The sequence below is a fragment of the Rhinatrema bivittatum genome, chromosome 1, assembly GCF_901001135.1.
Source record: "Rhinatrema bivittatum chromosome 1, aRhiBiv1.1, whole genome shotgun sequence".
Classification (NCBI taxonomy): Eukaryota; Metazoa; Chordata; class Amphibia; order Gymnophiona; family Rhinatrematidae; genus Rhinatrema; species Rhinatrema bivittatum.
The window spans coordinates 10,081,768-10,109,661 of NC_042615.1; the positions used below are offsets into that span (position 1 = coordinate 10,081,768).

At 47.6% G+C, this 27,894-nt stretch overlaps 1 protein-coding gene across 1 annotated transcript in view; it reads left to right on the forward strand.

Annotated features, from left to right (window-relative positions):
* Positions 1 to 27,894, forward strand: part of KIAA1109 (KIAA1109 ortholog) — a 590,259-nt gene that overhangs the window by 239,989 nt on the left and 322,376 nt on the right. The window contains 2 exon segments of the mRNA XM_029584454.1: positions 21,927 to 22,138; positions 24,349 to 24,500. Coding sequence (XP_029440314.1) covers positions 21,927 to 22,138; positions 24,349 to 24,500 — 364 coding nt within the window.

The window sequence follows — 27,894 nt, forward strand, 5'->3', positions numbered from 1 at the left end:
TGAGCTGAGGGAAGCAGAACTAAACCTGTGTGCATTGATGGATCTTGAATACTAGGCACACCTGCAACAACACCTGTTACATCTCTGCTAGCCAATTCCATGTAGGATCCAGCAGACCTATGCCAGTCATCTTAGGAAGAGTTGCTCCCAGCATTCCACATCCTCACGCTGCATGCTTCTGTTTTCCACAGGGACAAGCTTAGTGGCTCCTGTGGAGCTCAGCCGTAGTGGTCACTTGGTACTGCTGTGTGATAGGGAGGGGGCGGGGTCTGCATCGGAGGTTAGAAGATGCTGCGGACCTGTATCCTGGGCCCGGATCTGACCTTGACCACATTAATTCCTGAGTGTACTTGATTGCGGCACTGGGAAGAAACACCGGAGGGCCGAGGATACAGAATAATCTGTAGCTGCTTGCTTTTATCCCGAGTCTTCCTCCACAGGGAAAAAAGACCATCTGATTGGCAGGAAAGAGCATGTATCCAGTGCCATGTTTTCAGCTGCAGGTATAAAAACTGCCAGCTTTTGATTTGTTAAAAAAAAAAAAAAAGCACCTTGTTGGCTCATGGAGAAAAAAATTGAGGGCAATGCCTGGACTGGTGGGAATCCCACTAGTGCTGGATCAGGGTGCCTGATGTGTGAATTAGCAAATGCAAAGATGGAGTGATCCCTGCATCCTGAAAGGTGGGAGGGGACGAGACCCCAGAGAGGTTAGGGATGAGAGAGAAGGGACCCTTGCACCCCTGTATTGTAGTGTCTGTAGTTCAAGAAGCATTCAGAGGCGTTCTAGAGTCGCTGGCAGATGGAGCAGACGGGGTTGATCCCCGAGTCAGAATGAGCGGCTGAAGTTAAGGCAGTGTTCAGTTGCCAGAAACCGAGTCACCATTTCAGCTTGGAGACACAACTGTGTGTTGACAGGAAAACCTTGCACGGGATTCTCAGATCTCACTGAAGCCCTGATGTAATACGGTGTGCTCAGCCGAGCAGACATGTCATCACATGGTTGTGCTCATGGTTTTATTCCTCAATTTAACAAGGAGACCAGTGCACAACGAATGCTCCATCGTGCAGACCCCATGTTATTACTGCCTAATACAGAGAGGTGTGTAAGCTTAACGCAGGTTTTCTTAATGCTGGAAATGTAACTCCTGGTCAGGAGTGGAGTAAAGGTTCTGGGGCTAGGGTTTAGTCTATGGAGCTGACCCTGGAGCTCATGGTGTGGAAGTCTTGTTCTTGGGATCTGTACACAAATCATGTTTTCTGCATGCTAAGCAGTGTGGGTTAAGGGGGATACACGAGAAAACCCAGAGCACCTTAAAAGACTGGCTCCAGAGAACTGGCCTGGTCCACCTGCCATTTTTTTTTTTTTTTGTGAACTGTGAAGAATAGCAGAGCTGCTTTTGTTTTGTTTCTTGTCTTTAGCAAATCATTAGCTTACTTGCTATTTTCTATTGCATGAGTAACGATGTTCAATGTCTTACTGTGCCAGCCTCTGAGAAAGGCATGGTGTTTAACGCTGTAGATAAATATTAGTTAATGTTACAGTGAAAATCCCTTTTCTTTTTCCCTGCCTGCTGTATTGCAGTTCTGATAATGTGTAAGTTATCTGGCTAAATGTTAATTCTGAATATCCCCAGCACTAGCTGGATAAAGCAGAGGTGTTTTGGGGCGGAGCTGAGATTGTTGAATAACTTATGCACTTAACTGTGATATCTGGAGTTAGCTGAATACATTATTCAGCTGTTTTTAGATGTGGGCCCAAGAAGAGGTAAAGTTATCTTGGAAGTGTACCTGGATAACTTTAACTTAGCCGCCACTATTAAAAGGATATCACCAGTTAACCGGTGCTTAGAGCAGGCTTCACGGCCCAACCCCCACCCAAATGAAACCATTGCTCTTGGATGCCATTAGAGGTTTGGTGATGGGCGTGCAAATGGGGTGGGAGGGTTTGGGTGGACTTGGCAGAGGGAGGGGAGGCTACTGTAAGGCTGGGGGAAGGAGGGAAGACTTTTTTCGGGCCTAAAAGCCCACAATGTGTAATACCTATTTTAGGGGGCTCAAGGATTGGCTGGCAAGACCTGCAGTCTTTTTAATTAAGTGCGTGTGGAGAATCAGCCTTGAGGCCCACTCGGGTGTTTGGGTTTTTCTTCTTTCTTCTAAGCCAGAGGTTCCCAAACCTGTCCTGGGGGATAGTTCGTCTTAAGCATCTTATTTGTCCGATCCGTGTGAGTTGACTAATATTAAGCGCAGTGGAGTAGCAATGGTCTCTTATGCATACCTGTGCAGCACAGCATACATCTATGACTCATTAGTGGTAAGAGAAAGTGGTGATTTTAGATACTGTCAAGTAACAACTCCACGCAAATCCTAATATCTCCCAGGGTTCAACCCTTGGCCACATGAGGGTGCCAACAAGCACTGCACTGGTCTCATCTGCACCTGAATGTGTGTCCCTGTCCTGGTAATCTCCCACCTGTTAAACGTGCTCCAGCTTGCCTCTGGGTAATCACCTGGTCCACACGTTTTTTCCTGAGGGCCTCTAGTGACTCGGATTCCACAAAACTTTGGTTAATATAGCTCACAGAAAAAGCATTCATAGAATACTTTCTCAAAAATAATGAGATCATATAGCAACTTTTCTTACCTGGGGGGTTACTGATCAGTCACAAATGCAGAGTTAATAAACTAAACAGGGATGTACAGTGAATGCAAAGTAGACAATATTATATGCCAGATAAGTTATCAGGGTATTCAATAGGATAAACATTTTGCTGAAAGCCCCAATAAGATGTCTGGGTAAACCTACTCTGATAACTTTAAAATACAACCAGCAAGGTTTGACTATTATTGTAAAAGTTATCTGGGTGTGTATATCCAGATATACATATATGCAATACTCAGTATCACCAGTTAAGCAGTGCTTAGAGTAGTGGTTCCCAAACCTGTCCTGGGGTGCCATCAGCCATCACGTTTTCAGGATATCCACAATAAATATGCATTAGAAAAATTTGCATGTACTCCGAGAGATTTATCTTCCTCTGATTTCACTAAACCTGATTCTTCCCAGCTTGGATGTAGGTCTGGGTAAAGATAACTCAAGTGGGGAGTCTGAATTTGGACCCCCTAACTGGTTTCTCAGCAGGGGACGGTAGCTCAGTGAGTACGCATCAGGTGCATCCTGGTTTGGATAATTCTACTTTTCATGGGTAGAAAATTTCCAGGGGTTGCAATTTTCTTCAGGCGTAGTTTTCAATCTTAACCATTAAGCCTTATGCTTCACCTTTAATGCAACTCCAACATTACTCTGCATCAACAGCAGGAGGGTGGCAGGAAATTAAAATCAAACAGTTACCACAAGGGCCCTGAACTTAGTGGTTGGTGAAACAGATAAGAACATAAGAAATTGCCATGCTGGGTCAGACCAAGGGTCCATCAAGCCCAGCATCCTGTTTCCAACAGAGGCCAAACCAGGCCACAAGAACCTGGCAAGTACCCAAACACTAAGAAGATCCCATGCTACTGATGCAATTAATAGCAGTGGCTATTCCCTAAGTAAACTTGATTAATAGCAGTTAATGGACTTCTCCAAGAACTTATCCAAACCTTTTTTGAACCCAGCTACACTAACTGCACTAACCACATTCTCTGGCAACAAATTCCAGAGCTTAATTGTGTGTTGAGTGAAAAGAATTTCTCCGATTTGTTTTAAATGTGCTACTTGCTAACTTCATGGAATGCCCCCTAGTCCTTCTATTATCTGAAAATATAAATAACCAATTCACATCTACTCGTTCAAGACCTTTCATGATCTTAAAGACCTCTATCATATCCCCCCTCAGCCGTTTCTTCTCCAAGCTGAACAGCCCTAACCTCTTCAGTCTTTCCTCAGGGGAGCTGTTCCATCCCCTTTATCATTTGGTTGCCCTTCTCTGTACCTTCTCCATCACAACTATATCTTTTCTGAGATGCGGCGACCAGAATTGTACACAGTATTCAAGGTGCGGTCTCACCATAGAGCGATATAGAGGCATTATGACATTTTCCGTTTTATTCACCATTCCCTTCCTAATAATTCCTAACAGTCTATTTGCTTTTTTGACTGCCGCAGCACACTGAGCTGACGATTTTAAAGATCAATCAATGAGTATGGGAAAATAAGTGTGGGAGCTTGCTGGGCAGACTGGATGGGCCGTTTGGTCTTTTTCTGCCATCGTTTCTGTGTTTGTATGTTACAGCCCCCTGTGACATTAATATCTCAAATGTATTGCTTGTTACATAAGTTAAAGAAGATTAATGTATACATTCTAAAGTAGAATACTTTATTTTATAACCTCCATTCCTAATTATAGCTCCCCCCCTCCCTTAGTCCCCCCCCCACTCAGTAGCTCCGTGTTTAATGGTCTTCCCACTCCCCAGTTTCATGATCAGTTCCTCTGTAAAGCCTCTGTGGCTGCATTTCTGTTTAATGGTAACCGATGTGATGTTATTAACGAACGTCGCTATATAAAAATGTTGAATAAAAATAAATACATGTTCAATGCTCCCAGGGCATTGCCTGGACCCTCTGTTAATCGCTGCAGTATTCCTAGAGCCAGCGGGACTTCTGGCTTGAGATCCGGATGGCACGGGATGATGGTGCCGATCCTGACTCTCTTGAGGATGGTGAAATGCCTCAGGGTTAGAACCATATAGAGCTATGTTATGGTTCTTTCATAGGCATGAACTGCCAGCTCTGCTCTCCCAGACTTTGGAAATGCTAAAGGGCCAAAGAGAAATCCCCTCTTGGTTTTTTTTCTCCGTGCTGGAGGCCATTCAAGAATTGATTGATCTTGAGTGGGGCGCCCCAGAGGCTACTTTCAAAGGGGGTCGGGTTCTGGAAGCCTGTACCCTCTGGATCCAGTGGTAAGAGAGCGCTTACCTTTTCCTCAGGTAGATGCACTCGTGTGTGCAGTCTCCAAGCGGAGCACTTATTCCCGTGGTAGGAGGAGTGGCCTTGAAGGATGCTCATGATAGAAAGATTGAGCCTATCCTTAAGCAAGCATTTGAAGCAGTGGCAATGACCTTGCAGATTGCTTCTTGTTGTTCCTTGGTGGCTCACTCTCGTTGCTTCTTTCCCAGGAGGTTGATGACTCTGGGGTAAGCTCCAGGGCAGTTATGGAACCAGCTGCCTACTTGGCAGATGCGGATTGTAACTTGTTCCGCACTTCAGCCAGAGGGGTGACTTCTATAGTAGCAGCCAGGTGTCAATTACGGTTGAAAAATTGGTCGACCTATGCGACCTCCAAGGCTAGCCTCACCAAATTGCCCTTTAAAGGCTCACTTTATTTGGGAGCGAGTTGGAGGAACTGATCAAGTAAGTGGGGCAAATCTATGGTTCTTCATTGGCCGGAGGATAAGAAGCAGACACCTCTCTCCTTTGACATACTTGAGGATCCAGGCATTTTCAACCCTCTAGAGGGACGACTTTTCAGAGGTCTTAGTCCTTGTTGTCACAGACAACCCAGAAGGGGCAGGGACTCGGGTAGTGGCGCCCCCCCGAGCCTCCCAATGAAAGTTTGCCGACCCACCCCAGGGAACAGGAGATAGGGGAACGTCTCTCTCTTTTATCAGAGGTGGCTTGAAATGAGAGTGGGTCCTGGAAGTGATGCGAGTAGGATATGCGATGGAGATCTGCAGTGTTCCTTGGGACGTGTTCATGGAGTCCCCCTGCCTCTCCCTACAGAAGAAGAGGGCAGTGGAGAGTACATTGACAAGGCTCCTCAGTTCGAGGGCTGTGCTCTGAGTGCCTACGTCTCAAGAAAATGGGGGCGGTATTCCATTTTTTTGTCATGCCAAAGAAGAAGGTCTCCTTTCATCCCATCCTGGACCTTGAAGGTGAGACATGTGGTTGGGGGAATTTCTGACCTCCCTGGATCTGTCCAAAGTGTATCTTCATATTAATGTGTTCTGCGGCGCCCCTTTCAGTTTGGCCGCTGCCCTTTGGTCTGGCCACTGCTCCCAGAACCTTTTCCAAGGTAATGGTAGTAGTTGCGGCAGAGTTGAGAATTAAACCCGTAATTGGACGACTGGCTGATTTCGAGCCAAGTTGCCAGAAGAGAGCCGCATGGTGACTCACAAGGAGATTTGGCTGTTGAAGTGAGACGTGATTTAAGTCATCATTCCACTTAAGGAAGGATCTCAGGAGGCTCCCTGCACAATACCTGGTTGACTTAGCCAAAATAACCTTGATAAAAATAGTGTGGGGGTTTTTGTTTTTGCACGTGCGGGAATTTTCAGTCAACAAATGAAGGGCTCGCTTGTGAGGGCTTTCATGGCCCCTGATACAGCTTAATTTGTATCTTGGGACTTTTGAACACCCACTCTATTCCTGTGATTCTTTGGACCATTTTGTTCTGTGACAACATCTTCCTCTTCTGGAATGGTGACAGCATTTTGGCTGAAACTTTTTGTGAAGTTCATTCTGTATGTGGAAGGTACAGGGCCCGTTCCTTGATACTGCTTATGATTATGAAGACTCCTAGAGAATTTCAAACTTCCTTTTACAGTAATGCAACGCTGCTCTTGCCCTAAAGCGAATGCTGGTCAAACCCTGCATGACAACCTTCTTAAAACATCGGATTTTGGCTGATGTTGAAAGTTATTACTGGCAGCGCCCGGCTCTACAGTAATCTCTTGTAAAGGGCCTTCAGGCTGCTGTCCCTTTAAAACAGGGGTGTCAAAGGTATTTACCCCAAGAGGCCATTTAAATTACAACATGAAACTTGGTGGAGCACTCGCCCCTCTCCCCCCTACATCTCTCCATGAAGTGGACCAGTCCTGGTGTCTGGACTCAGCTGCAGGGTGTGGGCTGGAGACTGGACTAACATGTGCTTGCAGACCCTGGCTTCCATACAGGAGACAGGGCCTTGAACCGTGCCTACACTCAGTCCCAAGCCTGCACTGTTTTACAGCCTGCTGCCGCCACCACAGGCAGGACTAGACTGGCACACTTCCTGAAAGAGATCATCCATGGGAGGGTGAGGGGAAGAGTCCACAGTCTGCAGGGGATGGCCAGAGCGGAGACAGAAATCCTACCTGGCCACAACATAAGACATTTTGCGGCCTTTGGGCAGCCTGTTCGACACCCCTGCTTTAATGCGATTGATTGCAATTATAATGTTAGAGTCTGGGCTATCTGAAAGTAACTATGGTGCCCTCCTAACCTTTTAATTGTAGGTACCCGCTAAACAGGACAATCGACAAAAATTGAAAACAATGGCTCCGGAGCAGTAAAGCCAGGACAGACGAATTTGTCACTTAAGCAAGACAAGGTGACAATTAAAGGTCTGCAGGCCAATGTTACCATACCCAAGGTAAGAGCTCTAGCTTTGGTTTAAGATTTCAGCTAATCTTTTGATCTGCTGAGCAGTGAAGTGATAAATGACCACAGTCAGCATTTATTGAAGAGTGTGACTTTTTGACAACCAGCTCAATTAAAATAAATTTGTGGGCCCATGTTGAATGTCCGGAGTCGGCGCCACATGCGGATGGTCCTCTCTCCTCCTCACCGGGACTTAGATGTGGCTCACTCCTCCTTCCCTTCTCCCTCTCCTCTCGCGCCGTGATGATGAGGTTTGGGGGCAGGGAGGAGCGGGCAGTTGTGGCGCAGTGACGTCGCAGTCAGATTAAATACCTGGCTCGTGAGGCAGGATCCCTCTTTGCCTACACCAGGCATTTCCCACCTGAGTATTTTTTGGTGGGACGGGTTGTTCCCAACTTTTTATTCATTTAACGTTGCCATAGGCATGTGTTTCAGTATATGCGAGTTTGCTCTTCTTATTGTATCCCTAGGTATTTTGATACACATATTAGTTGCTGCCTGTTTTTGTACATGTCATACATATAAACCATAGATAGTAAGATCTGTTGGTCAATTGGAGTTGTAATGTACTTACTGATTTTATCGTCACAGTTGGTGAGTAGGTACCTGAGTCGATGGAGGTTTTTGGATGGGGCACAGGTGCGCATCACTGTACAGATTAGTATTTGGTTGGTGCCTTTACGGCAAATGGTGGCTCACCGTTACGCCTCGGGAGGTGAGGCTCCTTGCTTGGGGACAAGATTGGGCCCGGATTGAGATGCCTCCTTGCTTGGTACAGGGCAGGCAGCAGAGGCAGGGTGTAGCCCGGTTGACTATTGCCATCTCGGCTTGAGCATAGGTGGTTTACAGCTATGTTGTTTATAAGCTGAGGCCTTTGCATGCAGTTACATGCTCATGTACTGCTTCCATTGTTGTGTGTGTCTCAAGTTTGGGTGCCCTGTGTGGGAGGTGCGTGAGTATGAAAGTGTGAATGTGCTTTTAAGTGAAGTGTGATCTCAGGGAAGGGGGGAGGAAGGACAGGGAGCACAGTAATAGTGAAAACTAGAAGAATAAATATGTTGATTAGAAATAAAAGGGAAAGGAGTCTTCAAAATAGGAGCAGACGAGGCAGCAGTGGAATCAAAAATTAGACAAGTTGCTATTTTTAGGCATCTCATTAGTATTACTGCTTTAACCAGCCCTAATAATATGAAAGTACAAGAAAAGCTTGGGTTAGTTTTATTTTTTTGAATGATTTGAAGATTTGATTTTATATTATATGTGCATTTAGAGATAAATTGAGGTGCTGGTTAACTGCAAGTACAAGCCCCTTCCTGAAAAAGCTTAAACTTTAAGTGGAAATGAGAGAAGAATCCATAGGAAGTTCTGTGTTGGGTCAGACCAAGGTCCATTGAGCCCAGCATCCTGGCTCTGCTGCTGCTGCTGCTAATACCACCACTATTACTGCTCCTTAACATTTCTGTAGCACCGCACAACATATGCAGCGCTGTACAAATATACAAAGACTTGGGGTATAAAGGAAGACATTGTTTAAAAAGAAAAGATAAAAGCAGACAATCAGGCATAAGATTTAAAGAAAAGTTAGTTCTTACCTGTTAATTTTCGTAGTATTGTCTGTCTCCATCTGCTGGACAGGAGGCTCAACCCATGGCCTGGACTGATCTGGGTACGTACAGGGAAAAGCTGTTTCAAAAAGGTGGGTCTTTAGATGGGATTTAAGAGAGGAAGTATGACTCACTAGTTCAGGAAGACTGTCTTCAACAGTGGCCAGTCCACATCAGAAGTACCCGTCAGATCTCCAATAGCTGATTTTAGTATCCCAGCTTTCTCAAGTCTTCACTGGTTATGGACTTTTCCTTCAGGAACGTGCCCAATCCTCTTTGTGTGTTAAGTAATAAAATCCTTCCTACAATTTGTTTTAAATCTGCTGGTTGCCAGTTTGATGGAGTGCGTTCTAGTGTTGTTTGACTGGTAAATGACATTCACTGTTTACCCATTCTATCCCACTCAAGATTTTATAAATCATTCATAACTCCTCTGTCATCGCTTTGCCAAGCTAAAGAGCCCTAATCTGTTTAGCCTATCTCATAAGGGAGCTTTTCCATCCGCTTTATCGTTTTGGTCACCCTTCTCAGTACCTTTTCTATGTCTACTGTGTCTTCCGACCTTGAGCAAGTCGTTTTATCATTGAAAGAAGCATAATTTGAACTTGGTCTCCTGGGTCACAACCCTTAACTCTGAGCACTAAGCCATTGTCTCTCTCTCTCAAAATCCAGTGGACAATGTGCACGTTATCTGGTTAATGTTCATATTATCCACCTTCTACCCAAGGGGGTGAATAATGGAAATTACCCTGGAGTTTCCAATTGAAAATTTGGCTGGCACACAGAACGGGGGTATAGAATACCAACATGCTTTTGCGCCTACATTGAAGTATCGTTTCTGCTCCACATATGATGCACAGAAATTATTTAATCTCCATGCATAATTATTTCTTCCCAACCTGACTCTGTTCACTTTTCCCTAAGGAAAAGTACCTGCACTATATCAGTGCATTTAATTTTACCCACAATGGAGTGGAGGGCCATAATCAACCCACGGTTTTATGTGGATAATCATGGTTTACCTGCATAAATTGCTTTGATTATTGCCCCCATAATATATATATATATATATATATATTTATTTATTTATTTATTTTAAAGCTTTTCTATACCGGCATTCTTGATACAATCATATCATGCCGGTTTACAGATACAAGGGGTGCAATAACTTTGTTCTTTTAACCAGTGCCAAGGAAGTAAAAAGTTACAATATAACAAGGTTGTTGAAACTGGGGGAGGAAGGAGACAGGGATAGACAAGAATTATATAATCTTTACAGAGATAGATTATTTACATTGTGCTGTAATGTCTCTTAATGGAAATTATTTACATTGTGCAGAAGGGTCTCTCAATTGTGCAGTAAGGTCTCTCAATGGGTATTACCGAGGGTTCTCTCCCTGGCTATTAGACTCGGGAAAGGCTTGTTTAAATAGCCAGGTCTTAAGCCTTTTTCTGAAAGTTAATAGGCAGGGTTCAAGTCTAAGATCCGGTGGTAAGGTATTCCAAAGAGCGGGGCCCGGTCCCTGAGTGCAATATGGTGTGTAGATTTAGTTGGGGGAACAGTCAGCAAACCTTTGTAGACTTCTCTGATGGGTCTGGATGATGTGTGTAGTCTGAGGGGGATTTGGAGGTTGAGAGGGGCTTGGGAGTGGATTGATTTATGGATGATGGTGAAGGACTTGTGGAGGATTCTGTAGTGTATTGGCAGCCAGTGCAGATTTATTAGAATGGGAGAGATGTGGTCTCTTCTTCTGGTATTCGTTAGTATTCTGGCTGCCGAATTCTGGAGCATCTGAAGTGGTTTGATGGATGAAGATGGGAGACCTAGCAAGATAGAGTTGCAGTATCTATCTAAAAACATTTATTAACAATACAACCAAGAATTGCTTCTACAAGCTGCAAGTAATCAAAAGAATGAAACCACTCCTACACTTTCATGACTTCAGAACAGTCCTACAATCCGTAATATTCTCCTCCTTTTGATTACTTGCAGCTTGTAGAAGCAATTCTTGGTTGTATTGTTAATAAATGTTTTTAGATTCAAGTGTTTGTCTATTACTACCCCTAGGTCTCTTGCTTGTGTAACCATGGTGTTAATTGGAGCAGTTTGTGTGGGGTTGCTGTTGTCTGGGTTGATGAGGAGGAGTTCTGTTTTAGCCGAGTTTAGAATCAGGTTTAGGTTTGCGAGGAGTCCGTTGATCTCTTGGAGGCAGCTATCCCAGAATGTAAGCGTTTTTGTGATAGATTCTTTGATGGGTATCAGAATTTGAACGTCGTCGCGTGTAAGAAATGTTTTAGTTGCAGGTTAGTTAACAGTTGACAAAGAGGAAGAAGATATATATTGAACAGTGTTGGGGATAGTGAGGAGCCTTGAGGAACTCCTAGTGAGGAATTGTAGCGGGGGAATTCTTTATTATTGATTTTAACTTTGTATCCTCTGTTACAAAGGAATGTTTTGAACCATATGTGAGCGGAGCCTGTTATTCCTATGTCCGAGAGGCGGTTGAGGAGGGTGGCATGGTTGATGGTGTCGAACGCTGCCGACAGGTCCAGTAGAATTAGTAGGAAAGATATACACAATATTAACATGTCTGTAATATAAATACGTTCAGGTTTTTAACTTGTTTATGTAATTTTGTCAGGTAAACCTGTGTCTATTACAAGCATCAATTGAAGAAACCACAATGCAGCCTCTCTGAAGAATATCACCCATGTATCCCTAATTGCTCTGTGTTTTGATAGAATTGCTACTCAGGTTCGTATGAACAGGTATGTGACTACTTTGCTCACCAATTCAGTGGATACTGTTTTGATAAATAATTGGGACAGAATAAGGGTGGCATTGCTTTCTCTGTACATATTTCCCCTGTAAAGACTGACACAAATGAGAAAACTTACGGCATCCATGTGTTCTACAACAAACCACGTGATACTTAAGCCAGATATAACTCCTTTATATAACTACTTTACTTCTGTGAACCTCAGCTACAAGCAGTGCATGACGCTGGACAGATATGCCTTGGTCAATGGTAGAACAGCTGCCTCGTTCTACTGTTTTCATTATTAGTGGGGTCTACATTTAAGACATGAACGAATCTCTCTGTCCCTAATGTTCTGACCCCTCTGTAAAGCAAACAGAGGTGCATTGGAAAGCAGATGTAATCTCTGCATCCCCTACAGACTATCCATGTATGTATTTATTATTTGAAGATTTTTATATACCGTTATTCGGGAAGCCATCATAACGGTTTACAAGTGAATAAAAAGTCCTCATAGCTTCTATAAAAGCTATCCACTAGAAAGTTTTACGGACTGAAGTGGAGGAGGTTTTCTGTGTGGAGTGGCCAATGAGGGGCTATAAGGATCATAGTCCCTCGGTCCTCTCTGTGTGTCGGCACTGCTTACTGTCTAAGACCGAAGTGGCACCCAGGAAGAGCGAGCGTGTCTGCGTTCTCTGCTCCTATCCCCAGCTGCCCTTCAGAGAAGAGAAGGAACAGTGGGGCAGCAGTCCAGGTGGTGGAACAGACAAACCTGGGAGTGTTTTGGAAAATCTGGGAGACTTGGCTCTCACACTTCAAATCCCCCCCCCCCCAGCCCATCCAATATCTGAGTCTCTCCACTCCCACCCAATCTACCTCCTCTTTCTACCTCCCCCAATCCCACACCCACTTAACCTCTTTTATTCTCTCTCTGTCCCCCTCATCTCCCCTCCTCATTCCCCAGTCCCACCTCGCTTCATGAAAAATTCCTTTCCCAGTCGTTACCCTCGTCCTCCTTCCTTCGGTGATGGTCCTAACCCGGGCCCCCAGCCCCAGTGGCCCCAGCACTTCTGTAAGCCTCTGCTCCTTTCCACATTGCACCCAGCCGTTTGGAACTACGGAGCATCACGTGGTCCAAATTACTGTGCCAGGGCAGGAAACGCAGTGCACAAAGCGGACAGTGACAGGTCTGGTCCGGGATTAGTTAATGGGAGGTGGGAGAAAGACACTGGAACTAGGGGTGAGTGGCAAGCAATATTTACGGGGAGCACGCGCTCTCCCCCCTCTCCATGGCAAGGGCTGTGCGGTGAGCATGTCCTTCTGTACTGCTGGCCCCCACTGCCTTGAATAATAGCTGCATGTGGGGGGAGGGGCTGTGGTGCTTTTTGAGCCATAAGGTTGCTACGGCTCTGTATGAGCTGTGCTGCCTGGATTGTGTGTAAGCGTTACGTGAAATCTTGAAAATGTTTCATTTCTTTGCATTATGTTTTATCATTTTATTGTGTGTGTTTTGCTGTAAGCCGCTGCGGTCCTCGCTGTAGGCGGCCTATCAGTGCAAATAAATAAACATGATTACAGCTAGGGTTGTCAGCTGGCTCCAGATTTTCAGGGCAGATTGACCCAGCTCTGGCTTTACCCTAAGGTCTGCATGGACACACAATTCTGGTGTCCCACTTGATTGACGACAAGTCTGTACGGGCCATGGGGGTAAAACCGGGACTGGATCAGCCTGTCCTGAAACTCTGGAACCAGTTGGCAACACTAATTACAGCCTGCATGCATGCAAGTTCTCCTTGAAAAGATGTTTTGATCATAATGATCTGTTCAGAGACATTACATGGAATATATTTTCTCCCTCTTTAAAGGGGTGTGATCGAAGAGACCCCAAACAATGCAGACATGAGCAGAGCTTCTGTAACCTTCGACAAGTATGTCCAAGCCAGTAAAATGCAGCCGCAGTCATCGGGCTCCCTGAGGTCCATGCTGGAGTGGAGAGAGGAAAGGAAATAGCTGCCAAGCTGAATGTGCACCGCGTTCATGGCCAGCTCCGCGGTCTGGATACCTCAGGTGGGATATAGTTCAGAGGGAGAGCAGAGTAATATGGTAAAGGGGTTTGGGGGGTCAGCTGGTGCTGTGCTCATTTACTCCAAGTGGAAGACCTGGGCAGAGCTGGTGGGCTGTTTGGTCATTGGCTGGTGGCAATGCTTGATCCTCAGCTTTCCCAGGATGTACAGAAGTGGATGTGGGAGACCTCACTCTCTATATTTCATCTTTCAAAGAAGGTAAATACGAAATATTATGTCCAGGGGAACTCCTGGTGTAATGAGACCTAATTGCCATAACAGTTGGTTGGGGGCACTAATAAACACTTTATACCAATAGCCAGTAAGAGAAAAATCTTTAGTGTTAAATTATAAGATATTTCATAATAGGAGCAGTGCAGTTTACCAGGTAATGTAGAGTAAACCCCTGCTCAGCAATTCTGAGCCACTACACTCAGTTAAATGTCACCGCCTCTAAACTTAAAACACCAATGCATAACATTTTCCAGTGGTTGACGTTATAATTTTAGCTCATATATGCTAATAGGCCTGGATCCTTGTAAGTCATATGATTTTTTGTAAATTGAGCCCAGAAGGCAGAAATGAAACATAATGCTGACCTTTAAGAACATAAGAACATGCCATACTGGGTCAGACCCAAGGGTCCATCAAGCCCAGCATCCTGTTTCCAACAGAGGCCAATCCAGGCCATAAGAACCTGGCAAGTACCCAAAAACTAAGTCTATTCCATGTTACCACTGCTAATGGCAGTGGCTATTCTCTAAGTGAACTTAATAGCAGGTAATGGACTTCTCCTCCAAGAACTTATCCAATCCTTTTTTAAACCCAGCTACACTAACTGCACTAACCACATCCCCTGGCAACAAATTCCAGAGTTTAACTGTGCGATGAGGGAAAATGAACTTTCTCCGATTAGTTTTAAATGTGCCCCATGCTAACTTCATGGAGTGCCCCGAAGTCCTTCTATTATCTGAAAGAGTAAATAACCGATTCACATCTACCCGTTCAAGACCTCTCATGATCTTAAACACCTCTATCATATCCCCCCTCAGTCGCCTCTTCTCCAAGCTGAAAAGTCCTAACCTCTTTAGTCTTTCCTCATAGGGGAGTTGTTCCATTCCCCTTATCATTTTGGTAGCCCTTCTCTGTACCTTCTCCATCGCAATTATATCTTTTTGAGACTACTATTTGGGCGTTACAAATAGCTCAGAATACTGCAGCTAGGATCCTGATGAGCACATGGATACGTGAACATATAACTGTTTCTTGCCTCATTAAATTGGTTACCAGCAAAGTGGCGAGTTCAATATAAAATTGTCTCCTTTAATACAGGCATTATTATACAGTGGTACAGCTCTTTGGGCTAATGCTGTTATATATTTATAAACCATCCTGCAATTTCACAGTATGCTAATAAAAACCTTTTGGAGGTCTCCTTGTCTTGATTTAACCAGGGAGCCAAACTTCTCAGTAGCAAGCCCAATGTTTTGGCATTTCCTCCTGGTGTATTTGAGACTGCTAGCCTAATGAACATCTTTTAAAAAGGCACTAAAGACATAGCTATTCTCACAGACATTTATGGAGGTTGCATCATAAATAATACCAGGGATGAAGCAATGCAGACACTGATTCAAAGAGCGGATTACCCAGAATTCTGTGCATTGGGTCTCTGTTTATGGTTTTAATATGAATGTTTTACTTTTATACTCCACCTCAAACTTTTGCTACAAGTGTGGATACAAAATTCTTTAAAATAAATATATGCTGACTTTTGAATATTTTGGGCACTTTTCCGGCTAAATTGCAACCAGATAATTCATGTTCCGTCTAAACTTTAACATAAGGGCATTCCAGGGAGGAGCTCGGGCCTTGCTGTACAGTAGTGCTGAAGTTAACTGGATAGGTTGAGGTAGTCCAGTTTCTTCAGTGCTGCAGCTGTGCTACTAAATATCTCACCAAAGTTAGCTGGGTAGGTTTATCTGGCTAACTTTGCAAACTGGCTGGAGGGAATATATTTGAAAATATCATGAAAAGGTAGTAGGGGAAGAGTGGACATGGTCCACATGTGTCTATTCTTGGATATTAGGGATTGTGTGATGTTTACTTTTATTATTTCTTTATTTACTTATAGATATGGGAACTTGTGCAATCACAACCATACCATTTGAGAAGTCAAAGGTCCTCTTCACTCTGGAAGAGCTGGATGAATTCACTTTTGTGGATGAAACAGAGCAGCCAGCTGCTCCAGATACAACTCGTATTGGACCCAGCCAAGAGAAGTGGGGTTGGATAATGTTTGAATGTGGAATTGAAAATTTGATAGTAAAAGGTAAATGACTTTGTGCAATTTATTAGAAACATTTTATTGGCGATTGTGATTTTCTGTGTTAATGTAAAATTAACTATAGTAATATTCATTCCCTGTACGTACCTGGATCAGTCCAGACAGTGGGTTATGTCCCCAATCCAGCAGATGGAGTCAGCACAAGCTTCGAGGGGGCGTATCCATATATACTACTACCCCCTCTGCAGGAGTCCAGTATCTTCTGACTCCAGCAGATGCGAGTAGGGGAATCAGGCTTCCCCTCCTTTTCCTTTTTCTTCACTTTCTTGCTTGATTATGGCTTGTTGTTGTCTTTTTCTGTGGATCAAGTTTGTATCAAGTTTGTATTAAGTTAAAAAAAAAAAAAAAAAAAGGCAGAGTTCTTTCAACTTCTGGGGAGTGGCTTATCTTCCTTGTCTCTTCTCTGCGGCCTTGCTGTTTATTTCTCGTTGCAGCCAGGGGTAAGTTTGTTTTTCCTTTGTAGTTTTTTCCTTCACAGCTCAGCCCCCGGTGCCCGCGAAAGCCGGTGGAGCCGGCCTCTTCGCTCTTTACTCCCTCATCCGCGGCCATTTTACAGCTCCTCATGGGCTGCTGAGCCATTTAGGGAAAGATGTCTGGGGCGGGTCGTGTGGCCGGGAAGGCCCCCCCGCGGCACCCCTCCTCTATTTTCGGACAGCGGGCAGTGCGGGCCGACCGGGCCCCCCCGCAGCGGCGCTTTTGTGCGCGTGGCCCCCCCCCCGTGGCTTTTTCTTTTCTCCTACAGCGATCCCGATGCTGCGGCCGTCCCACTGTGCGGCCTGCGGAGACCCGGGGTCCCGGATTTCCCGGGAGGGCATCTGTGCACGATGCCTTCCCGGGGGGGAAGGTACCTCACAGTCCCTGACTGATTTCTCTTTTTGCCCGGGTGGCGCGGGCCGGCCACTCCGCCATTTTTGGCGGGAACGGCGGCCATTTTACATTCTGAGCGCCCTGAGGCGCAGGCCACGAGGGGGAACGGATCCCTGGAGGCCACGAGGGAGAACGGATCCCTGGAGGACTCTACCAGCGGGGGTGTTCCCCCGATTTTGGTGCAGGAACCAAGCACCCAGAGCCAGGGAGCAGGAACCACGCCGCCCCCGAAGCGCACCCGAGCAGGCCGGGGTTCTCTCCGGAGTTTATCCTGCTCATGCATACCGCTTATCTGCAGGGGCTGGAAGCACCTGTGGGACCCCCCCTCCTAAGATCCCTCGGATGTCGCCCTCGACGCTGGCCCCCCCCCGACCCTCCGGGAGTGGGGGCCTCCCGCCTTCCTACCCGGGTCCGATCCACGCCCGCAGCAGTGGGGGCGGTGCCAGACCCAGCGGGACATGGACTTGACCTCCCAGACGGGGGAAAAGGGGACGGCACGCAGGAGGGGGATGATCCGCGTACCCTACGCCTCTTCCAGAGGGAAGAGCTGGACGACCTCATCCCGCAGATCAAGAATTAGATTTGGACCCGCCACCAGACCCGCCTGCCCCAGTAGCTCCCGCTGTCGTCACTTCTTCAAGGAAGGGAGATCCTGTCCTGGCGGCACTCCGGCCGAGGGCTCGGGCTTTTCCCATTCATGACTCATTTTTACAACTTCTCACCAGGGAATGGGACACCCCGGAGGCCTCCCTGAAGAGCAGCTGGGCTATGGAAAAGCTGTACCCGCTCCCCGAAGATTTCTGGACCTCATCAAGGTCCCAAAGGTGGACTCCGCAGTGTCGGCGGTCACGAAGAGGACGACTATCCCAGTGACGGGAGGTGCGGCGTTGCGGGACACACAGGATCGTAAGTTGGAAGTTTTCCTTAAGCGGGTTTTCGAGGTCTCACTCCTCACGTCTCAGAACCTGCCGACCGATGAGGCTGCCCAGGCAGATCGGCTAGAAGCCGCAGTGGCGTATGGGGCGGACGCCTCGTACAACCTTTTTCGGGTCCTCGCAAGATCCATGGTTTCGGTAGTGGCAGCACGACGACTACTGTGGCTACGCAATTGGGCAGCTGATACGTCCTCTAAGTCGAGTCTGGGCTCTCTTCCCTTCAGGGGCAAGTTCCTCTTCGGGGAGGATTTGGACCAGATCATCAAGTCCCTGGGGGAGAACGCTGTTCATCGGCTGCCGGAGGATAGGTTTCGACCATCCAGAGCATTTTCTTCTTCTCGGACCAGAGCCAGAGCGCAACGGCGCTACAGGGGATACAGACAGGCGGGCTCCCGGTCATCCGCCCCCAGGTCTCAGCCCTGGTCACGCTCCTTTCGCGGGCGTCGGCCCGCACGCACTACTCCCGGAACCAGGAACCCCTATACCAAGTCTTCACAATGATGCCAGTCTCGCCCACTCCCCTGTCCCCAGGATTGGGGACCGACTAACGTATTTCTACGCGGAGTGGGCACGGATCACCTCGGACCAGTGGGTCCTGGATACCATAAAACACGGCTACGCATTGGAATTTGTCCGCCCCCCGCAGGGAAGGTTCATCTTTTCCCCCTGTGGCTCGGACCTCAAGAGAGGAGCGGTGCTGCTGACTCTGGACAGACTCCGGGAGATAGGCGCTATTGCGCCCGTGCCCTTCGGAGAGGTGGGCTCGGGCCACTATTCCATCTATTTCGTCGTACCAAAGAAGGACGGTTCCTTCCGGCCTATCCTAGACCTCAAGGAAGTCAACAAATCCCTTCGAGTCGTCCGGTTCCGCATGGAAACGCTCCGGTCAATGATTGCGGCGGTGCATCGGGGGGAGTTCCTCTCCTCCCTGGACTTAACGGAGGCCTACCTGCACATTCCCATCCGCCCGGACCACCACCGTTTCCTTCGTTTCAAAATTCTGGACCAGCATTTTCAGTTCACGGCTCTCCCGTTCGGATTGGCGACGGCACCGCGCACCTTCACCAAGATCATGGTAGTCGTGGCGGCAGCTCTCCGGAAGGAGGGCATCCTGGTTCATCCTTATCTGGACAATTGGCTCCTCTGGGCGAAGTCATTCGATCATGGACGCTCAGCGGTGACTCGAGTAGTACGGTTTCTACATTCCCTGGGATGGGTAGTGAACTTCTCCAAGAGCTCCCTCATGCCCTCGCAACGCTTGGGTTTTTTTGGGGGCGACCTTCGAAACCCTACTGGGCAAAGTTTTTCTGCGCCAGGACAAAGCTCAATCCTTGCGGGATCACACACGACGGTTCTCTGCGTTACCAGAGCCCACCTCCTGGGACTACCTGCAACTCCTGGGAGTGATGGGGTCCACCATCGACCTTGTACCTTGGGCTTTCGCGCACATCAGGACCTTACAGTGGGCACTCCTCTCCCATTGGAAACCAGTATCGCAGGACTACCAGATGATTCTCCCGCTCCCGCAGAATGCCAGGGACAGTCTGGGCTGGTGGTTGGATCCGCCGAACCTGGCCCGTGGCGTGTCCCTCGATCTGCCAAATTGGGTGGTGGTGACCACCGATGCCAGTCTAGCAGGCTGGGGTGCAGTCTGCGATCAAAGCGCCACGCAGGGGACGTGGTCCACGGTGGAGGCGAAGTGGTCAATCAACCGTCTGGAAACCAGAGCGGTCCGGCTAGCTCTGCGACATTTCCTCCCGCTTCTTCGGAACCGGGAAGTCAGAATCCTATCGGACAACGCTACCACCGTGGCCTACATCAACCAACAAGGAGGCACGCGCAGCCCGCAGGTCGCGCTCGAGGCGGCGCTGCTGATGCAATGGGCGGAGCGTCATCTCGTCCGGCTAGCGGCCTCGCACATCGCCGGTGTGGACAACGTCCAGGCGGACTTCCTCAGTCGTCAACTGCTGGACCCCGGAGAGTGGTCTCTCTCCGACAAAGCGATGCAACTTCTCGTCCATTGGTGGGGGGCCCCCCACTTGGATCTGATGGCGTCCGCTCTCAACGCCAAGGCTCCACGCTTCTTCAGTCGCCGGAGAGAGCGCGGCGTGGAGGGAGTGGATGCCCTGGTCCTCCCGTGGCCGCCACATCTTCTGCTCTACGCTTTTCCACCATGGCCCCTGGTGGGCAGGATGCTCCGCAGAATAGAAAGCCATCAGGGGACCGTGGTTTTCGTCGCCCCGGAATGGCCCAGGCGACCCTGGTTTGCGGACCTGCTACAGCTGGTGATCGACGGGCCAATCAGGCTGGGGCACCTCCCCCAGCTCCTACATCAGGGCCCGGTATTTTTCGAGCAGGCAGAACTCTTCTGTCTTGCGGCCTGGCTTTTGTGAGTCGCCGCCTCCGGCGTTGGGGATACCCGGAGGCGGTAGTATCCATGCTATTGCGGGCACGAAAGACATCGACGTCGGCGGCCTATGTTCGAGCTGTGGTGTACCAGCCAGGCCACGAGACCCGCTAAGGCTTCTGTACCTCAGATCCTTTAGTTTCTACAGGCGGGAGTGGAAAAAGGGCTCGCCTATAATTCACTACGGGTTCAGGTGGCCGCCCTTGGCTCGCTGTTGAGCGATGGGGGCTCTCTTCTACAGTATCCTGACATTGCTCGTTTTCTCAAGGGTGTCAAGCATATGCGTCCTCCGTTACGGGACCCTTGTCCCTCCTGGAGTCTTAACCTGTGCTTCGCTCCCTGTCGGGACCACCGTTCGAGCCGCTGCGCAGCGCAACGATAAAGGATCTCACTCTCAAGACTGTATTTCTTGTGGCCATCTGTTCCGCTCGACGCATCTCGGAGCTGCAGGCTCTGTCGTGTAGAGAGCCCTATCTCCGTTTCTCCGACTCTGGAGTTTCGCTTCGCACCGTTCCCTCCTTCCTTCCGAAGGTGGTTTCTGCATTCCATGTGAACCAGACGGTGGAGTTGCCGTCCTTCTCTTCCTCAGAGCCGAAGTCTCTCCGTCTCTTGAATGTCAAGCGCACTCTGCGCCTCTATCTGGAGGCTACAAATGAGTTCCGGACCTCTGACCTTCTCTTCGTACTCTGGGCCGGTCCTAAGAAGGGGTCTCAGGCCTCGAAGACTACCATTGCCAGATGGCTGAAGGTCGGCATTGCTGCTTCCTACATTGGGTCGGGTCGGACTCCCCCACCCGGAATCATAGCGCATTCTACACGTTCTCAGGCGGCTTCCTGGGCGGAGGTTCGCTCGGTATCCTCGCAGGAAATTTGTAGGGCAGCCACCTGGAAATCGTTACACACGTTCTCGAGGCACTATCGTCTGCACCTCGCCTCTTCAGTCTCTGGACACTTTGGCGAGCAGGTTCTCCGAGCAGGCCTCGCAGGACCCCACCCAATTTAGGGAAGCTTGGGTACATCCCACTGTCTGGACTGATCCAGGTACGTACAGGGAAAAGAAAATTATTACTTACCTGCTAATTTTCGTTCCTGTAGTACCATGGATCAGTCCAGACGCCCACCGCGTTTGGGTTCTTGATCCTGCTCAGCTCTGCGCTACTTCTTGCTCGCAGTGTTCTGTGTCTTCACAGTCGTTTCTTTTCGCTGTTTTTCACAGCTCCCTACAAGTTGGTAGGATGTTTGCAGTTACTTGTTGCGGTTACAATTGTTTTCATTATCTGTTTCCACAAACTTGATCCTTCGGGGGTTTCTACTCTGGCTTTGATATACTCGATACTGAACTCCTGCAGAGGGGGTAGTAGTATATATGGATACGCCCCCTCAAAGCTTGTGCTGACTCCATCTGCTGGATTGGGGACATAACCCACTGTCTGGACTGATCCATGGTACTACAGGAACGAAAATTAGCAGGTAAGTAATAATTTTCTTTTGCAAAAGGCGTGCCACTGTAAAATGTATCCCGCCATGCTTGGACCCTGAATGAGGAATGGCTTTTCTTGCTCTATTAATAAAATGCATTTTGTATTTTTAGGAGGAAGACAATCTGGTGCCATCTTATATAATGCATTTGGAGTGATGGGTAAATCTAGTATTACAGAGAGAGGCGGGTTGCTCAAATCCAACAACTCCTCAGATTCCCCAACTGGCAGTGGATATAGTACTGATGTGTCCGACGACAACCTTCCCTGTGATGGAGTAAGTCCTTCTTCAGATGTGAACGGAAATTCAGTTTCAGATGAACAGGTAGGTGGCTGTGGAATGAAACGCGGTATTTTTTTCTAGGTTTGCTGGATTCAAGCTGTTTCACACACTTTTCCCATTCGTAATATTGCATGAATTCCCCCACCACGCAGATCAGGCTAACTAGCTTGTGTTTACTAGTCTCTTTCCGCTCTTTTGTTTATCTCCACTACCTTTCCTTTCGTCAGTGCTGAGATGAAAAGTATTTGAAAAACAGGAAAAAGACTTCTGAAATAGAATAGAGACGCATGTAAACAGAAACAAGAGAGAAGCGGAGCTGAGGAAGATGTCAGTAGGGTAGACATGTTTGAAAACACAAGTCCTTTATTTATCAAGTAGAGGGAGAGTATAGCATTAAACTTGTCAAAAATATGCTGAGATAACAGGAGAGGAGTGAAGTAGATGGGTAGAGGTTATACCAATATAAGACTTGTCATGTATGTTAAATATCTTTATTAAAGAGCTGAGTGCAAACCCCGAGTGTTTAAAATCATGAGAGGCCTAGAACGGGTAGATGTGAATCGGTTATTTACTCTTTCGGATAGTAGAAAGACTAGGGGGCACTCCATGAAGTTAGCATGGGGCACATTTAAAACTAATCGGAGAAAGTTCTTTTTATTCAACGCACAATTAAACTCTGGAATTTGTTGCCAGAGGATGTGGTTAGTGCAGTTAGTAAAGCTGTGTTTAAAAAAGGATTGGATAAGTTCTTGGAGGAGAAGTCCATTACCTGCTATTAAGTTGACTTAGAGAATAGCCACTGCCATTAGCAATGGTTACATGGAATAGACTTAGTTTTTGGGTACTTGCCAGGTTCTTATGGCCTGGATTGGCCACTGTTGGAAACAGGATGCTGGGCTTGATGGACCCTTGGTCTGACCCAGTATGGCATTTTCTTATGTTCTTAAGCAGATTTTAAAACAAGCTTGTGTGAAGGACGTTCCCGGTTATACCACTTAGTCCATCAGTTTGCCCAGACTGTCTCAAGGTCCTCCAGACCCCTCTGGTTCTTCAGCCTGCAGGCCTTCCAGTCGACCCAGACCCTTCACCCTGTTGTCTTAGGCCTTAAAAGCGTTTTCTGCAGACTTGCGCGTCATCAGGAGCAGCAGTAAATATATGCGGCTAACGAGCCACCATGAGCTGTGGCCGCTGGACTCGCCCTAAATAGCGCGTAACTTGCAGTTTTTAAAATCTGTGCTGCTCACGTGTGGCCCAGACACTCGCATGTATGGGCCTTTTGTGTGAGCCATGCTTTACAAATTCACCCCTGGGAGAATATGCCGCTCAAATCTCATTCTGAAGTAGGGCCAACAACCTAAGCCTGTGCTTGAAGTACAGTGCAAAAGCCAAACACCACCTGCAGGCCGACTCCGGAGAAAGAGAAGTTCTAAGGCAGGACAAGACCTCACAGTTCACATTGAAACCCCTGTTTTGTCGCAAGGCTCCTCAAACTTTCAGCCAGTAGGATCCCGTTTTAGCACTTGAAAATCAACATCACCCCAGACAATGAGCAAAACAAATCAGCAGGGGGCGTTGCCCCTCCAAAACTCACTCCCGTTGACCCCTCTTATATCCCCCTCTTTGCATCCCCCTCAGCTGATCTCCTCTCTTCCCATGCCCTTCTTCCAACTGATCCTCTGTCTCATCCCCCCACACCTCCTCGCCTCCAGTCCTTATCTCACATCCCCCGGTCAGGCTTGTGTAATTCTGCCTTTCCTCTCCCTGGACTCTGTCCAGCTAATCCCCCTTCTGAAACTCCTTGCCCAGCTGATGCAGACTTCAAACGCTTCCTGCACCTGATCCCTCCCTTCCAAGAGTTCATCTTCCTGGCCAGCCAGCAGCAACATTTTCATGTTGGCCTTGAGCCAATGGTGGATGACAACTGGTGGGAGGAGAGGGCAGGCTGATGGAAGGGGGCACCATTTTTCACTTGGGTAGGTGAGAAGAGAGGAGCAGTGGCGAGCTCCATTGGGCCATGCACAATGCACACTCGGCCCTCCGCTCCTAGCCTGGCATATGTGGGGCTGAGCCTGACTGTGATGGTAATGCAAGTCAGTGCCGGGCAGACTCCTGGAGAGGTAAAGGAGAATCCTAAAAATATTTCATTAAGGCTGAACATTTTCCTGTGTAGATAATAGTGACGCCTGGTGTTTCTCACTGATATCAGACTAGATGAGAAATCCCTTTCTGGTTTTGTTTTGTTTTTTGCATAGGATGAAGGAGTTGAATCGGATGATCTGAAAAAGGATCTGCCTTTAATGCCGCCCCCTCCTGACTCCAGCAGCATGAAGCTCACCATCCAGGAGATCTGGTTTAGCTTTGCAGCTCCCACCAACGTGCGTTCACCCGCTCATACGTTTTCCAGGTACGGACTCCAAACATGGCGCTTCCGGCTTGAGCAGGCCTCTTAGTTTTATTGTCTCTTTCTCTAGAAAAAGGACCATGGCTTTATTTTACTTGCCAGAAGCTTGCACCTCGTTAGTACAGGTCTAATAGACTGCTCACTTATAGACATTTTGAGAAAATAATCAGCAAATTATGTTTAATGAATTAAAATGTAACGATGAGCATCGTGCGGTATTATTTATAAGGCAGGCTTGAAAATGCACATTGCAGTCACTATAATTCTGCTCTTGCGCCTAACGAGGGAAGATTTGCTGGAACAAATGCATAAGTAGGTGATATCTTGAAGGGCAGCTTTCATCCTTGGATGACGGGATACCAGTAAACCAGCTTTAAGTTTCCCCTTCCATCCTTCCAGGCATTGGACTTGTAAAGGATTGGTCCATTTTAACCATTTCATTTTAGCTGCTGGGACAGGAGGGAGTAAGTCAGGTACTTCCTCGCTGCTGGCTGTTGGGGCACCTGTGACCACCCCAGTGCTAGGCAAGCTTGGCTGCTGGCGGTCACTCAGGGTGGGGGGTGGGGGTTCCGGGGCTCAGCGGCTGCGTTCCCCTTACCATTTAACAAGTTAAATTTTAAACCCTGCTAGGCACAGTTGTTTTGTGCCCAGCACTGTGTGTAGAAAACTAAAGTGCAAGCAAGAACTAAAAAGTCGGGAAGAGCCTTTCATGGTTTTATTCTCTGATCTAAGAAGCCATCAACACTATAAAATAGATGTGTCCAACTTCACAAGCCACACACAGTGCTTTTGAGCACTTATGGAGAAGGCAGGTTATAAACAGACTAACATTATATTATTATTTCACAAGATATTAAATGAAAACATATGGACCGACCTAGCATGCAACCGAGCACACCTCTCTTTCTGGCTGAAAGCAGGTTAAAATTACATTCAATCCTTAAGCAACCCAGTGGCAAGACTGCAAGCCTAAACTATTGGGCAAAACCAAATCCATCTCTTCATGGCTAGCAGCATGAGCAATGATGTAGGCTCATCTACCTTCCTCAGCAGAATGGGGAATGGAGACCACGTCACAGCCTGCTCTCCGTCGCTGGTTTACTGGTATCCCATCATCCAAGGATGAAAGCTGCCCTTCAAGATATCACCTACTTATGCTTAAGAAGGATTCCAAAACAGACGCGCTCGATATTTCCGGTGCTCTACAGAGTAGCTGGGACAATTTTCCAGTAAAATGGGCTGGAGATGACGTGAGGCAACGAGAGAAGCAGATGTAGGTTTCCTCGCTCCAAGTCTCACTGCGACATCCAGGCACATCCCCTGTGCTATAATATCGGCGGAACGGTAAAAATATTTTCAGGGTATTCTCCCAGAAAGTGCGAGTACACACAACTCGGCGATGGCGTCACGAGTGGTTAGAAAAGGTAAAGATCGGGAGAAGGAAAAAAGTCGGATCCTGGACCCGCCATCACAGACCGCGACTGAGCAGGCCATGATGCCGGCTCTTGAGCATATCAAGTCAGCGGTGGTGGAGGCGATTGGTCCGGAACTGAAGATGACTGCGGAGAAACTCACTGAAATTACCCAAACCCTTGCTGGCTATGAAACTAGATTTGTGGAGGTAGAAAATCGCGTGTCCGAGGTGCACGATGGACGTAACACTGCACAACACGATATCGCAGTGCTCCAGGCCTCAATAGCACAGCAGGAGAGACGCGTTGAGGACCTGGAGAATCGCTCGCGCTGTTCCAACATTCGTCTAATCGGGTCACCAGAATCTATTCGTGACCCTGACCTCCCAGCACTCCTTGAAAAATGGCTCCAGGACCAACTTGACCTCCCGAGAACCACTGGGCCTTTGCGGGTGGAGAGATCTCATCGCTTGGGTCCCAAGCAGTCCAGCGTGTCGCGCCCCAGGCCAGTTATTGCCAAGCTCCTTAATTACGCCCATAAACTAGACATCCTAAGGGCTCTTCGGGGCGGCCGCACTCTTACCTATGAAGGCCAGAAGATGCTCCTCTTTCAGGACTTCTCTGCGGGAATCTCAGCGCAAAGATGAGCTATGGTGCTGCATTGTTCGCAGCTTATTAACATGGGCCTTGCGCGATGCTTCTTTATGTGCAGCTGTGTGTGGTCACTGACGCGGGGGTGAAGTGGCTGGAAGGTCTCGAGGAGGCGAAACGCTTCGTGAGCGAACGTCGGGTCGGACATAGGGCCCCCAACCTTGACGGCGCTGAGGGCGGTGCGGCATAGCAGAGGTTTGGAGCTAACCTTATTACCTTCTGATCCACTGAGCTAGATAGTAAGATTCTGGCTACAGTGGGCGAACTTGTTCTACTGTTCCTGGTTTTTGAGATTGGCCGGATTTTACTCTGCGGCGACCTTAACATTTGTTGGAGCATTGGGATGTCAGTGCTGCTGGCAGCAAGCGGCTTTTTTGTGCAGAGGTGGTGAGGAGAGAGAGCCTCAATGCCTGACGCTTTCGAGCCTTGGAGAAGGCCATGTGTTCTGGGCTCCATCCGCGGAGGCGCCCTACTGTGTTGCTCTATGGCTGGATTCTATTTTTGCTGGCTGTTGTCCATCGAGATTTGCTCCGAACTTCGGCGCCTGCATATTTTCTGGGACAATTCAGTCTAAACTTCGGTTGCATGTTTGGCGCTTGATAATTTTTCATTTCTCTTCTCTTCATTCTTCCTATCTTGTTTATGCCAGGTACTTGTGACCTGGATTGGCCACTGTTGGAAACAGGATGCTGAGCTTGATGGTCCCCTCGGTCTGACCCAGTATGGCAACTTCCTATGTTCTTACAATATACTGTTTGTCTTGGTTGCTGCACCTCAAATGCATAACTCTGCACATTTGACCATGCCAACGGTTTTCTGTCTCATAAGAGATCTCAGTATCATTTATTTTATTTATTTATTTTATACGTTTTTATATACCGAAGTATTGGCGGGGGCCTTCACTCCGGTTTACATTTATAACAACATTATATTATATTATATATTATATTATATTATATTATACTATAACATACATTTGCAGAATAATGCACCCTCCCTTCTAAATGCTGTGTCGCTTATGTAAACACTGACTAGAACTGACCTCTAGTCACCCTCCTCTCTTCAGAGGGACGTTTTTATTACCCCCCCCCCCATCACCACCACATCCCAGCTCATGCCTCTCATTTAAGCAGTTTATTACCCAGTTTAATATCTCCAAACTGCAGAGTGTATTTATTACCCCCCCCTCCATCACCATCAAGTCCCACCCCATGCCTCTGATTTAAGCAGCTTATTACCTGGTTTAATATCTCAAAGCTGCAGAGTGTATTTATTACCCCCCCTCCATCACCACCACGTCCCGCCCCATGCCTCTCATTTAAGCAGCTTATTAC